We start from the raw sequence: 15735 nt of genomic DNA on the forward strand, positions 1-15735 counted from the left end.
CCAGGGGTATGTAATAGCCTTGGTCACGGTTGATTGACGGCTGGAGTCTTTTGATGTTGATGGCTTCTTGTAGTTTCCTGATCTTGAAGTCTTTGAGGTTGGTGCCTATCAAAGAAGTTATTGTAAGCCTATTTTAAAGTATGAGACTTATGATAATTTTCGCACTAAGATTGTGTTGTGCAAGTTGGCCCAGGACATCTAAAATTTAGATAAATCTGGAATAATGTTTTGGCCAATCTTCCATTTGTATTTTGGTCACGCCCACCTCGTATATGACAGATGTTGGACGTTCATGTATGAATAAATAAATAAATAATAATAAAATGAAATCAAGGCTCATTTTCATAACATATACTGCATGTTCTTGGGTGGGGATAGTGCACACTTTCTTCCATTAGACAAACCACAATGAGTTTTGATATTTTTGTCCTAACAGTAACACAAACTGAAGACATTACCAGGAACACAGAACACTGGAAATACCATGTCTATGTCCTAGGATGCCCATTAATGGCTAAGTCCTGTTGACACATAAGTGGCCTTGGACATTCAGGACATAGAACTTACAGCTGTGACATATTCATATGATTGTTTCATTACCAGGGCTTAGACATTTATGGTCAACTGTAGAAAACTGACTTCTTTGAGTAGCAGTATAGAAGTTGTTTCAGTTATAGAGAACATATTTCAGTTTCAGAGAACATTTTCAGTTTCAGAGAACATATTTCAGTGAAAGAGTAGATTAGTTACAGAATAGATTTCAGTTAGAGAAAATGACCCAGTGAAGGTCCGGATTAGAATAGGTCTTCAGCAACCCATGCTTGCCATAAAAGGTGCCTATGCTTGTCGTAAGAGGCATCTAACGGGATTGGATGGTCAGGCTCGCTGACTTGGTTGATGCATGTCATCTTCTCCCAACTGCGTGGATCAATGCTCATGATATCAATTACTGGATTGTCTGGTCCAGACTCGATTATTTATAGACCATCGTCATCCAGCTGGAATATTGCTGCGTGGGGTGTTAAACAACAAATAAATCAGTTAGAGAACATCTAGAGAACCTTTTTCTGCTACAGAAAATAGATATGTTACAGAGAATAGATTACAGTAACAGAAAACATTTTAGTTGCAGAGAACATATTTCAGTTACAGAGAAGTGATTTCAGTTACAGAGAATAAATATGATGAATATACCTTTAGTTACTGAGTATATCCAGCAATAGAAATTGGCACTATTCTTACAGACCTAGCCAAACTGCCAAATATTTAAGGTTTATGTGTGTTGCTCATAGGCAGTATTCCCCAGTTTCTGGTGTGTTACAGGGAGGCTGAGCTGATGGAGGAGGTGTTCACGGTGTACCAGAATGGGGTAGCTCCTCTTGTACAAATGGTGAGTTACTGTCACCTCTGAATTGGAATTTTCAGCACTGCTGAACTTTCACCTTTCTGATAATGTGGTATTGTATAGATTTATGTTTCTAGGTTTGTCAGCACCGTACCCATACTCTTTGGTTTCACCGAAGTGCTAAATGTCTGAGACCTGCATCACTTCAGGCTTTGCTCTCAGGTTTAGCTGACATGCCGTGATTTAACTGCCATAATGTCCAAAGTGGTTTTTAACCGTACCCATTCACTATTGTGTAAAGATTTTGTTGCAAAGTAATGTACAGAGGTATTATCTATATATTACAGGATGTGTAACAGTATTTTCAGTGTTTCCTTATACTTCAAGTTACCAGTTTTTTTTACCGATTTAGTAAACCTTAGACAATTTCAGATACTGTGAATTCCTTGGACCTGCATAATTTCTGCTAAGATAAATCAGATTACAAAATAGCTGAGTATTTGTTGTCTTATCCTTACAAGAGCCTGGTGTGAGTATTTTGCACATGCATGCAAAATGGTGGGGGTATCCAAGCCTCTCCTCAAAGACAAAACCTCGCAGTACCAGTGCAACCCTTTATTAAAAAATGCAACCTGATATTGTCACCTACATGCACCAAGTGCATGTCAATCTTTCAAATTTATATTTAATCCCTACATGTCCACACAACATTGAACACATTCAATGCCTCTAGGCTTGGTAACCATACCATATCAATAACCCCATTTTTATGTGTAATTTATCTTGCTTTTTGGATCAAGACATCATCAACATGTGGCAATTTCAAGATTATGTGCGCATGTTTCAAATTACTTACTAATTTTGATACATTTATGGGTACAGGGTGCAACCTGGTTTGTCTGGTGCAACTAGTTTTTCAAGTCAACATGCACCTGGTACAAGTTAAATCCAATTCCTTAAGTCGAGCCCTGCTAAGAATTATTTGTTACTTTTCAAGTTGAAATATATATTTATGTGTACGGGGACAGCATGTTTTTAAGTCCCTTGTTATTTTGCTCATAGGCTTAAAACAGAAAAATAAAACGCTTTTAGGCCCATAGGCTTAAGTTACCAGGGTAAATTGAAAAAGTGATTAATTTCCTTTGCGGGAAGTTCAACAGGTGTTGTACCATGCTTCTTTATAGCCAATTAGCACCAACATTGTACGTTAAGGGCTGTTAGGGGTCCACATTTACAAGGCAATTTAGACCCGTTACGTAACACTGGTTATATTCCGGATACATTTTAAACGCATGTGACAGACCCGGATAACTACGATATTGTTTGACAGCTGTCAATTAATGTTTGAAAATGTTTCTTGCTCATGCTCTTTTTTCAAGTTAAAAAAGAAAATCATGTCTTATGTTAAGGTAGTGCTATTTCATTCCATTTGTGAGTATTGTTTCATTAAAGTTGTTTGTCATGATATGACTGAAATATTGCCAATATGACGTTAAATTTTAACTCACTCGCTCATTAAACTTGGGATATTCGGATTATTCCTTCTTTCTATCATGTTTTTGTTCTTTTTCATTTTTAATCCCTGGGCTTAAGTTTGGATAAAATATTACTCAATTAAACTTGGCAAAGCTATACTTAAGCCCAGGGCTTAAATTTGCAGTACTTTCATAATGCTTAACGTAGTGTTCATTTTCCAGAAAGCAGAGATGCTGAATGAAAAGAGAAAGCTTGATTTATCTATAAAAGGTACACTTATTTTTCATTCAAAACTGATGTGACTGAGAAATGCTTCTTTCCTTGAATAAGTACATGTATGCAAATACTTTTCTTCATAGTGAACTAAAGATTCTTACATGATGAAAAGGGCGGTCGGGTAGCCTAGTGGTTAAAGCGTTTGCTCGTCACGCTGAAGACCCGGGTTCGATTCCCGACATGGGTATAATGTGTGAAGCCCATTTCTGGTGTCCCCCCGCCGTGATGTTGCTGGAATATTGCGAAAAGCGGCGTAAAACCATACTCACTCACTACATGATGAAAAAGGTTCCCATGAAATACCATATATCATGTATTTTGTGTATAAACTGACCAAGATGATTCACCATTCGCAAAAAGAGTCCTCTTAAATTTGTTTGACAATTAAATACTGTTGGAAACTGGCAAAATTGTTCACCCTGGCCACACAAATAATCCTGCTTGTCAAAAATATTCTTATGACATTGACAAATGTGAAGATATTTATGAATTATTAGCACTTTCGAGCTTTTTGATGTATACGTGTTATGTTCATGTTGGGATAATGTCTCCAGTTCATTTGTTGCAGCTGCCCAACGTATTATGAACAATAACAATGAAATGATCCTGAATGCCAAAGACATTTTAGACAGTTTGAATCGTGCCAAAGATTTGATGTGTGTTTTGTCCAGCTCTGATCCAGGGTCGGAATCAGGGATACGGTGAGTGCAAGCATATTGTGCCTTTTGCAAACATTAAGCTAGCTTACAAACAGGTAGTTATGACAGGCATATTATTAGTTGAAGCAGGATCATGAGGGGAACATGGGAGGCGAGTGGTATAAACCCTAACAAGGGACGCATAAAACCCCATGTACCCTGAGTGATCCTGCTACAACAAATTTATCTTACCGACATGTTTTAATATGATGTGAAATAATTCAAATAAATTCCAAGTTGATAGAAAACAGCTGTTTGATTGAGCTGAGGTTTGCTTTCGCTATGTCACGTGACATCTATTGGCTCGGGAAAAAGCGGGGTATAAAGTATATATTCTGAATATATACACATGCAACCTGTAGTGCTTGTGGCAGTGTAGAAAAGATTTATTCCCCCTCTGAGAAATTTATTACCCTCCAACGCGGGTTACACAGTGTTTCATCAAGATCACGTAGACCAATCAGATCTCATCATTCTGACATGGTGGTGTGATAATTATATTTATTACCTATGAGGGCAAACATATTCGTGTTCATAAAAATCATATGTACCCTGGGGTCATATCATGTCACGAGACAACAGTGTATTGTTTCCATCATCCGAGCTGTATTATTGATGTCATCGAATCTTACTGTGACGTGAGGTTGGAATGACGTCACACTAGAAATGACGATTGTTGACTTAATTTGACAAATTGTGGTTCCTCTGCTGTTAGCAACTTGCTGTCCATATAGGTAAACCCTAAAATTCATCTCTGTATGTAGACATCTTCGGTAATAAATGTAACATTATATTCGTGTTCATGTCATACTATGTATACGACACTCAGTCACTGGCGTCCCCAACACTCTAGTTGTTGTAAGCGGTGACTAATTTGTCAGACTAGATGACTTGGTTAATTGTGTCTTCATCTTGAGATGGCATGGGTTGTCGTTCATAATGTCAATCACTGGTTTGTCTGGCCCAGCCTTGTTTATACACAGAATACCATGATATAGCTGGGATATGTCTGACTGTGGTGATAGACAACAAACAATGAAAATAAATAAACAAAATGAACCTATGTGTGTATGGCCTGTTCTTTTGTTTGATGGTAGATGATGGTAGTATGGACGTAGTTTAATGGTAGTATGGACATAGTTTAATGGTAGTATGGACATAGTTTAATGGTAGTATGGACATAGTTTAATGGTTATTGTTTTCTGTATGTTCTGTTCCAGGTTTGAAGGAGGAGACTCGCTGTTTAAATCCTTCAAGAACTATGGTTCTGTGCAAGGAGAAGTGCCTAAAAGGTCACCATGTGTTGAATGTATATATACCATGATTTCTTGTGTATAGTGGGCAATTCTTTTAGTATTGTGATTGAGCACAGCTTAGTAATTGTCACAGTTCTAATGCTATTGTGAAAATGCCCCGATAGTTGCCTCGAATTATGAGATCATACTCCCACTGCATCATTTTATCGTTTTGCTTAAATGGTTGATTAAATGATTCGGCTCAGGCCAGTTTCAGTGTTGATGTCACTTTGATATTCCTTGTTATACTGTTGAGAATCATTGAGGATGTTACCTGTGAAGATTCGGGTTAGAATAGGTCTTCAGCAGCCTATCCTTGCTGTAAAAGGCGCTTATGCTTGTCGTAAGAGGCGACTAATGGGATGGGATGGTCAGGCTCGCCAACTTGGTTGATGGATGTCATCGTATCCCAATTGTGTGGATCGATGCTCATAATGTCAATCACTGTATTGTCTGGTCCAGATGCGATTAATTACAGCCCGTCGTCATATAGCTGGAATATTGCGGAGTGCAGGGTTAAACAATAAACAAACAAGCAAACATTGAGGATGCTGGTGGCCCTGACAGTTCTCTATTGTGCCTCAATTCGCTGTGCAATTCGGTAGCTTAAAATGTTACCTTATTAGGATCTAAAGGTCAGATATTCACTGTGCAGTTTGTCCCTTACCAATAGTTGGACCTATGAAGATCCGGGGTACAATAGGTCTTCAGCAACATAACATAGATGTATTGTACCTTTTTTAGAGTGATGTTCCATACTTTGAATGATGCCCCTGAGGAGGTGCTGAATGATGACACCGACACGGCAAGTGTCGTCTCCTGCAGCTCTCTGACATCCGGCACCGATGTCACTTCAGTAACTGATACAGGCGAGGATGTCATTATTGAAGGTAGACCTCAAGCTTGTCACATTCATTTGTCTTTTGGTAGTATATGGAGGATGTTATATCAAAACTCAAATGTTATGTTCATTACACCAGTTCATCATACAAGAAATGGGAAGTAGATGTCATGAACTGGCTGGAAGATTTTGGCAACTCAAAAATGTTACCATCTTATTAAAAGTCTACCAGTCCCTAATGAAAGATTTACAATGCAGAGCTGCTTCCCAAAGGCTATACTGCTATACCCGAGAAGATCCAAGATAGAATACGTCTTCAACAACCAATGCTTGCCATAAAAGGCGACTGTGCTTGTCGTAAGATGCGACCAACGGGGTCGGGTGGTCAGGCTCGCTGACTTGGTTGATGCATGTCATTGTATCCCAATTGATGCTGATTGCGGTGTTAAACAACAAAAACAAACAAAAAACTAATGTTAAGCAAGAGAATACCCTTTGCCATCATGGTAAACTGTGTTCGGACATAAGAGGGGTCCTTGAGGTTTAATACTATGGTATTTGAATCTAGGGATTTCATCAATCTTAAATATTCAGCATTAGGTTGATGACAAGGACCCCTTGACTTTTACTCTTAATTTCGGACACAAGTAAGACATGCAAAGGTGTCAGTGTGGCTGTGGAGCTGCCTGTCTGTTTTTATGCATTATTTGAAATTTACAGTAATTTTTACTTGTTCATATTTCAGATGAGCAAGACATCCTTGTAGAAGATGAAGATGGGAATAAGAAATCAACATACGTCCTTAAACCTGTGCCAGGTCGTGAGAAAATGACTGGTAGGGATGTATGGCTAACTGGGATTTGAATTTCCTTGTATTTTAAGGGCTGTAGCATGGTAATAATTGTCATGCCATCGTTAAAATAAGTTCCTTGTCCCCTGAAGGGCACACTTAGCACTTTCATTTTGATAACAGTAAAATCCAGTGACAATGTTTAATAAATTAGGCCACAAATAAACATGACAAACAAATTGGAAATGATCATGTGTACACATGTAATGCAGAGTATGATTAACAAAATAGATGTTGGTTTCAGAAATGAAAAAAGGATGTGATCAATCTCAATGAAAAAGAAGGGTGAAACGTTTCAAAATTACAACTGCTTATTGTCTAGCCTTGGTGAACAACATTTATGGATCATTATTCTTCTTCTGTTTGGCACACTTTAATTCCAAAGGGCACAATGAAAACACATATTCAACTTGAACTTGAAATTGAATAGATATGTTCTTGTGCATCTCCAAACACATAGATAGATTCAAACCCATATGACGACATTGTATGTTTGATAATCTCATGCCTAGATACCAAGAAGAACTTAATTTGATATTTGTGGCCGTTTTTGCCACATGCTTTTGAAAAATTGGAATATGTGTTCACAAGGTGCGTCAGTATATTTGTGAGTGGCCTGTGGCATACTTGTAGTAACAAGACCCATTTCTTCCCTACTATCAGGTCTCAGATATTTGTATTGGATAGATATTTCAAATATCTGATGTTGTCAAAACTGTTAGAATGCTTGCACTTTTATACAGAGTAATCACGGACCGCCTCCATGGTCTAGTGGTAGAGCGTCTGCCCGGAGAGTGGAAGGTCCTGGGTTCGATCCTCGGCCACGTCATACCAAGAGACGTTAAAAGATGGTACTTGTTGTTACCCTGTCTGGCGCTCGGCATTAAGGGGCTAAAACAAGGACTGGTCAGCTCGGAGTCAGTATACTGTGTCTGAGTGGGGTATTCATGGTAAACTGCGGCATGGTATCTCATTGAGCTAGCACTATAAATCGGCATCAGTCCGGACTAGTACAAGCAGGCACACAAACACACACACACGTACATGCACGTCGCTATATAAGTGCAATAATCTTGGACGTGACGTTAAACACCATTTCACCTCACCTCACCTCACCTCACAGAGTAATCACACTTTTCCCTTATTTTTCCATGCGTTTTAACGACCTGTGAAGATCCAGGGTTAATTTGTCTTCATCAACCCATTCTTGTCGTAAGAGTCTACTATCGAGATTGGGTGGTCAGCCTCACTATCTTGATTGATGCATGCCATCTCGTCCCTATTGCATAGATCGAAGCTCATGATGTCAATAATAGGATTTCCGGTCCAGATGCGATTACTTACAGAGTGTGTGTTGAATGACATACAAAAACACAAACATTTTAACAGTTCCATATTTCCCACTTTCTATTGTCAGGTCACTGTGAGAATGTGCTGGTAACTCATATCCGAAGCCCATGTCAGTTTTATGTTCAACGTTGTGCTCTCAATGCCAAACTGGTGAAGATGTCCAAAGCCCTTAAGACTTGGTGTAAAGGCCTGGCCACAGAGAAGGACATTCCAACTGATGTCAAGAAAGGTTGGTTTGGACAGTATGGTTGCCAAAGCGGGTAGTTAGATATTTGTAGGATTGACTAGTTTGGTATTGATTGGGTCCATGTATTCTTCAAGCCAATTTAGCTCGATCCCTTACTCACACCTGATGAGGATTGTGTGGTTACACTGTGTGGCCTGGAGGAAAGTGAGTCACTATGCCCCTATGGTGTAGATCGTTGCTCATGCTCTCAACCACTGGGTGGTCTAGTCCAGACTTGATTATTGATAGACCACTGAATTATTGTGGACTGTGGTATAAGACGGCTTACACTCATTCTTAGTGATATTCCCGGAATATTGAAAATATTGCTGACTGTTTATTCAACTGTTGGTGTTTGTGTCAGTTTGAAGACATCATTGTTGTACCCCGTTGGGTTAGTGAGTGAATGAGTATGGTTTTACGCCGCTTCTAGCAATATTCCAGCACTATCACGGCAGGTGACACCAGAAATGGGCTTCACACATTGTACCCATGTTGGGAATCGTAACCTGGGTTTTCACTGTGACCAGCGAACGGACCCGTGAAGATTCCGGGGTAGAATAGGTCTTCAGCAACCCATGCTTGCCGTAAAAGGTGACTATGCTTTTCGTAAAAGGCGACTAACGGGATCGGGTGGTCAAGCTCGCTGACTTCGTTGATGCATGTCATCGATTCCAATTGCGTGGATTGATGTTCATGATAACAATCACTGGATTGTCTGGTCCAGACTCGATTATTTACAGACCGCCGTCATATAGCTTGAATATTGCCGAGTGAGGTGTTAAACAACAAAAGAACAAACAACAACAACCAGCGAACGCTTTAACCTCTAGGCTAACCGACTGCCCCTGTTGGGTTAGAATTGCATGCCAGCATCCTATGCTGGTAGTATGAGCTGCTTAGTGGATTGAGTGGTCAGACTCAGTGACTTGGTTGACTTTGTTCTCATCGTACCCTGACAGCATGGATCGTTGTTCAAAATACTGATCACTGGACTATCTGGACTAGACGAGATTGTTTTTTGGTCGCAGTCATATACTGGAGTGTGGCTTTAACAACAAACAAACAAGACTTCAGTGTTGTTTTGTAGGTGACTTTGTACTGTGTCAGTACTCCGGGGACAAGCAGTGGTACCGTGCCCGTGTCCTGTCAGTCATGACAACCACCGAGACCAATCAAAAGAAGGTCGTCACCAAGAAACATGTGGAGGTCCTGTACTTTGACTTCGGCAACCATGAAGTGGTCACCATGGATAAGTATGTAGATATACTTATGGTGAAGATTTTACCTTGCTACCTTCGTTGGAATGGATTTTGAAGCTATTTCTCAAACTTCCAGTTTAATGTGTGTAAATTTGCTGTTACTCTTTTAAAAATATAACTTTGGTTTGTTTTAATAACATATACAAAAATATGCATATGCTATTACCTGTATATCAATAGGCTTTGGGTATTCCACTGTGGCTTTAATCGTTGTAAATTTCTCAAGCAGTTCAACTAGGGCATAGTATCTCAGCACTATGAAACTGACCTTAGTCCGGACTAGTATCGACATCCACTCACACATGTACAGTTCTCTATATGATAATAATCATGAACACAATGTTAAACCCCATTTCACACCCCCTCTTGTATGATGAAATTCAAGGTTCTGTGTTGGTCTCTGTGATATCTCTCACCAAATAACCTAAAAGTGCTGTCAAGCAGGTTGTAAGGTGGCACATTGTGTCAAACTGATGTTTTCATTGAAGTGAAAGAAGACAATCACCAACATGGGGAATCTCTTTACTTTCAGATTAAAGAATATGGAAGCTAGGTTTATGAAGCACCCTGAATTCCTCATGGAATGTGCTCTGCATGATATTGAACCTGCAGAAAAGGTACTGTGCATCTCTGTTCTGTTAACTTGTCTGTTGTGTGCACACTTGTTTAGCTGGTGTTATGTGAAGAATAAACCGTGCTGGCTGAGATTGCAGTTAATGCGATACCCTTCTGCCATTTGGGAAGGGTATATGCTTCCCTATACTGTACTTGTGTCTGGTTAATAATCACATTACATGTTTGTCTTGTACATAAATAAATAATCTAATAATAGAAGTTGTCACCATTTAAAGTCCCGTCAAGTTCATTGATATTTTTACATAGTGGCATGTTAGGATACCATTTTTTGTTATCCTGTGTATCATTCCTCCATTCCATTCCACGATGTTCTTTCATGATTGTAATGAGCATCAATAATACCAGTACAAGATCTCGTCCTAGTCTACAACTATTACAAGATAGTTCATTGACCAAAATAATTGAAAAAATAGCCTTGTCCTGTCATATGGAATCGGATTATCTGACCATTACTGTTTTCAATTTATTGTGACCATGAAGATCTGGGTTTTCAGGAACCCATCCTTGTTGTAAGAAGGGACTAAAGCCGGTTGGTCAGTCTTATTTACTAGGATGATGCATGTCATTGTTGACCCGTGAAGATCTGGGGTAGAATAGGTCTTCAGCAACCCATTCTTGCCATAAAAGGCGACAATGCTTGTCGTATAAGGCGACTAACGGGATCGGGTGGTCAGGCTCGCTGACTTGGTTATTGCATGTCATAGATCCCAATTGCATGGATTGATGCTCATGATGTCAATCAGTGGATTGTCTGGTCCAGACTTGATTATTTTACAGAATGCCGTCAAATAGATGGAATATTGCTGAGTGCGGCGTTAAACAACAAACAAACAAACAAACAAACTTGTCATTGTATCCTAGTTGTGTAGGTTAATGCTCATGATGTCAATCACTGTATTGTATTGTCCAGACTATTATATACAGATGGTGTCACATAGCTGGAAATTTGCTGGGTTCCGTGTTAATCATCAATTTATTGTGTCTTGAAGTTGTGGTGTGATCAGATATGAGGAAAGGGAGATAACATTTTCCTGTTTTGCCAGGATGGTGTATGGAGCCTGGAATCAGCCAGTACAATGCAGACGATGATCGCCAATAAGCCTATGTTGATGAATGTGAGTAGCTCATTATGTGCACTGTCCTTGTCAGTGGTTGAAAATTACCCTTGCCTGACGCGTGAGTCGAGCATGCTATCATAACCAATAGTACTCAAGAGTCACTCATTCAGGACCTGTGAAGAGCTGGGGTAGAATAGGCCTTCAGCAAACCGTGCTTGCCGTACCAGGCGACTGTGCTTGTCGGAAGAGGCGACTAACAGGTTCGGGCGGTCAGGCTCCGTGGATTCATGCTCATGATGTCAATCACTGAATTGTCTGGTCCAGACTCAATTGTTTACAGACCGCTGTCATATAGCTGGAATATTGCGGCCTAAAACAACAAACTAACACTCATTCGGTTCTTTCTTGATCAGTTATAGTTGCCATTACAAACATATTTAAAGTGTTACAATTTTGATAACATAGAAGTATCGCATTGTAATGTCAGTGCCTTATATTGCCATGAGACCATTGACCTTTGCTTAAAGTAAGGGAGGCCTCTTTTTTTTCAAGGTATTAGGCAAACCGATAAGTATGTAAACCTGAAGCTCTGTGTTGATCACCTTTGGTAGTTCCCATGTATATGGCAGTCTCTGTTAATGTTGGCATGGTGTGGTAACATGCTTATTGACTGTTGATGTTGGCCTTCTATCTGTGAGTCAGGTGATCCGTGAGGTGGGCAACGTGCTGCAAGTAGACCTCCACAAACCGTCTATAGACAACATCCTAGATGACAGACCCATCTCCCTCCGAGACAGCTTGGTCTTTCTCGAACTGGCCAGATTTGTCACGTCATCAGAAAGAATTTCAAAATCAGGTACAATATGTTACAAGTGAAACCATCAGCATAATGCACTGGTAATTGTATAGCCCTGCGAGGTTGAAGAGAATGGAATTTATGTAAAAGGTAATGTATTTGGACCTTGTATTGTATCATAATATCTTTTTAGTATCACTGTGCATTGGTGAATCTTATCAGCCTTCGGTAGTAAAAAAACATACCATACCCTCTTCCTATCCCAATGTTTGGATGTCCCAGTCATCTGGGGTACTGCTTTTCTGGGCTGTTTCATAGACAGGAATTTATGATTGTGAGTTGGAATGCCAGATTCACACTGATTGTTTCTAGGTTTGTCAGCCCCATACATGTGCTTGTGGGTCAAAGTGACATGCATCACTTTGGGCTTTCCTCAGACATTAAAAGAAACTCGCATTAAAGTGTCTGTTTCAAACCAGCTGACTTTGAATGTTCGTACAGGGTCCACATCTGTACGTGGAAGAGACTTCATGAAGCCTGAACCTCGACAACGAGGGGAAACATTTGAAGCTCTGGTGACGTACTCGGGGGTTCCGTCTAGCTTCTGTGTGCAGCCAGTAAGTCCCCTTAACACTTGAGCTGGTACAGACACGTCTTGTGACAAATGTCCGAGGAATATGTTCTTTATGGAAGCATGCCCCATTCTCATATAAATGTCCCGACTAATGTGAATGTAAGTGTTTGAGATGTGTGACCAGGCTGATGCTGTGTCCTTGTTTCTTCTTGGCGTGGATTGTTTCTCAAGCTGTACACCACTGGCTAGGCTGGCCCAGTCTGTCAGCTATTAGCAACCATACTAGTATATCACTTAAAAGTTAAAGAACGCCTGATTCTCATATTACTATAGTTAACCTGTGTGGTCATGAATTGGCCCCTACAAAGAGAATTTGTTCCTGATGTAATGAATAACACTCACAACAAATAGACACAGAAACTGATAATACACATATGACTTAGTAAATAAAACTTTTTGATTGATGGTTTTTGTAGATTTAGAAAGAAATTCAATGTGAACCTGTGTTGCAGATTGGTGACGAGGCAGAGTACCTGTCTGCCTTGATGAGTGAGATGAGCACCACATATTCGGATGGAACAGACCTCTACACAGTGTTTTGTCCTCAAGTTGGTTCGTGATTAATCTGTGTTCTCTCCATGTTGTGGTACAATGTGTGAAGCCCATTTCTGGTGTCCCGCGCCGTGATATTGCTGGAATATTGCTAAAAGTGGCGTAAAACCATACTCACCCACTCACTCACTCTCCATGTTGTTAGCAGCAGTTGTTACTTGGTTGATGATTGTTGTCGTTGAACACTGGACCACACAATTCCCTAGTGTTGTAGGGCTGGTACTTTAGCCTTTTGTTCAAGTGTTGGAACGTCATGCCGAAGACCTAAGTTTGATTCCCCCACATGGGTATGATGTGTGAAGCTGATCCATTTCTTGTTAACCCCAATCACTGACCTAGTGCTTCTTGTCTATGTTGATAAGGTCAGATACTTGTCTTCAACAACCCATGTTTGTAGCAAGAGGTGACTAACAGGATTGGGAGGTCATGATCGCTGACTTGGTTGATGCATGTCATCTTATCCCAATTGTGTAGTTTGATGCTCATGATGTCATTCACTAGATTGTCTAGTCCAGACTCATATTGTCCTGACTGCTTTCATATTGGAATATTGCTGAGTGTGGCGTTTGTGTTAATGCAGATTACTGTGTTGGTGTCATGTGCATGTAGTATATGGGTAGTCAACTACACAAAGGCCTATTTTTCAGACATGATCTGTGTGGTGCAGAGCATGACGGACCAGTTGTGGTACCGGGCGCGTGTGATAGACTTGCCAGGAGGAAAACAGGTGGATGTGCAATATGTGGATTTTGGCAATATCGAGCGTGTGCCGTATCAGAGAATCAAGAAAATCCTGGATGGACACCTGAAGTTACCTCCCTTGGTTGGTACTCCATCATATAAGATTTTGAAACATTTCTGTGACATTCTCACATGATTTAAGTTTTTGTGTGGAAACTTATGTTGCATGATGTTGATAGTTTCAGAGGATGCATAATGTACCGATGGCTTGAGAGGATGCTTGATGTACTGATGGCTTGAGAAGATGCATGATATACCGATGGCTTGAGAGAATGCATGATGTACCGATGGCTTGAGAGGATGCATGGTGTACCGATGGCTTGAGAGGATGCATGGTGTACCGATGGCTTGAGAGGATGCATGGTGTACCGATGGCTTGAGAGGATGCATGGTGTACCGATGGCTTGAGAGGATGCATGGTGTACCGATGGCTTTAGAGAATGCATGATATACCGATGGCTTGAGAGAATGCATGATATACCGATGGCTTGAGCGGATGCATAATGTACCGATGGCTTGAGAGGATGCATGATATACCGATGGCTTGAGAGAATGCATGATGTACCGATGGCTTGAGAGGATGCATGGTGTACCGATGGCTTGAGAGGATGCATGATGTACCGATGGCTTGAGAGGATGCATGATGTACCTATGGCTTGAGAGGATGCATAATGTACCGATGGCTTGAGAGGATGCATGGTGTACCGATGGCTTTAGAGAATGCATGATGTACCGATGGCTTGAGAGGATGCATGATATACCGATGGCTTGAGAGAATGCATGATATACCGATGGCTTGAGCGGATGCATAATGTACCGATGGCTTGAGAGAATGCATGATGTACCAATGGCTTGAGAGCATAACGTACCGTCAGCTTGAGAGGATGCAAGATATACTGATGGCTTGAGAGGATGCATGATGTACCGATGGCTTGAGCGGATGCATGTTATTGGAGCCTGTTGAGTGTAGCTGACTAAGAGTGATGTACCGTGTTTCAGGCAGTTCAGTGTGAGCTGAGTGATGTGGAGCCTGCAGATCCAGATGGCAGCTGGGTGGCCGATGTAAGTTGTCATCCCACCAAGTGTCGCAGTTGGTAGATCAAGAGATTCTGCCTTGATTGATATAATGATAATTAGTTTCTCTGTACGCCTCAGGTGTTAATCATTTATCTACAAATAGTGGCTTAAAACGATTTATTTTAAATTTTATGTATTTATTCAAGAATTGACTTTCATTTTGTGTGAATTCATCGGAGTATGAACCTTCATCAGTGGGGGCCAGACTGTAGGAACGTCAGACCCATTCACTACCAGAGCTTCGTTCTAAGCCTGAATATAATTGCATGACATTCATCGTGCATATAATCATAATCGTTCAATTCCATTACATACATGAGAAAGACATTCTGTACCAAGTTGAGAGAGATTGAGATGCCCAAAGTGAAGGGTCCAGGTTATTTATCCTAACAGATTGGAGACATGAATACAAGGAAAGTCTTGGTAGTTTCTCGTAGCAAGTAGCAGGCCAGTATTTCTGGGGTGTCTGTTTCAGGGCCTGGAGTGGTGGACAGACCTCACAACGTTCCAGTCTTTCCAGGTGAAGATACTGGGTAAGATGCATTCTTCTTATTAACTGTAATGCTTGATACTTTGAGACCTATTAATCATGACACCTGAGGTCCAGGTTATTCGTTGGAGT

At 40.5% G+C, this 15735-nt stretch overlaps 1 protein-coding gene across 1 annotated transcript in view; it reads left to right on the forward strand.

The window, feature by feature from the left end:
- The window catches only part of LOC139474804 (RING finger protein 17-like), a 54063-nt gene that overhangs the window by 12812 nt on the left and 25516 nt on the right, over nucleotides 1–15735 (forward strand). The window contains exons 10-25 of the mRNA XM_071257929.1: nucleotides 1324–1390; nucleotides 3043–3091; nucleotides 3666–3798; nucleotides 5016–5087; nucleotides 5835–5980; nucleotides 6677–6766; nucleotides 8199–8360; nucleotides 9448–9613; nucleotides 10152–10236; nucleotides 11299–11370; nucleotides 12016–12169; nucleotides 12611–12726; nucleotides 13196–13295; nucleotides 13943–14118; nucleotides 15036–15098; nucleotides 15589–15646. Coding sequence (XP_071114030.1) covers nucleotides 1324–1390; nucleotides 3043–3091; nucleotides 3666–3798; nucleotides 5016–5087; nucleotides 5835–5980; nucleotides 6677–6766; nucleotides 8199–8360; nucleotides 9448–9613; nucleotides 10152–10236; nucleotides 11299–11370; nucleotides 12016–12169; nucleotides 12611–12726; nucleotides 13196–13295; nucleotides 13943–14118; nucleotides 15036–15098; nucleotides 15589–15646 — 1709 coding nt within the window. The remainder of the gene's footprint in view (nucleotides 1–1323; nucleotides 1391–3042; nucleotides 3092–3665; nucleotides 3799–5015; nucleotides 5088–5834; nucleotides 5981–6676; nucleotides 6767–8198; nucleotides 8361–9447; nucleotides 9614–10151; nucleotides 10237–11298; nucleotides 11371–12015; nucleotides 12170–12610; nucleotides 12727–13195; nucleotides 13296–13942; nucleotides 14119–15035; nucleotides 15099–15588; nucleotides 15647–15735) is intronic.

The sequence above is a fragment of the Haliotis cracherodii genome, unplaced genomic scaffold, assembly GCF_022045235.1.
Source record: "Haliotis cracherodii isolate W230 unplaced genomic scaffold, xgHalCrac1.p SCAF_3, whole genome shotgun sequence".
Classification (NCBI taxonomy): domain Eukaryota; kingdom Metazoa; phylum Mollusca; class Gastropoda; order Lepetellida; family Haliotidae; genus Haliotis; species Haliotis cracherodii.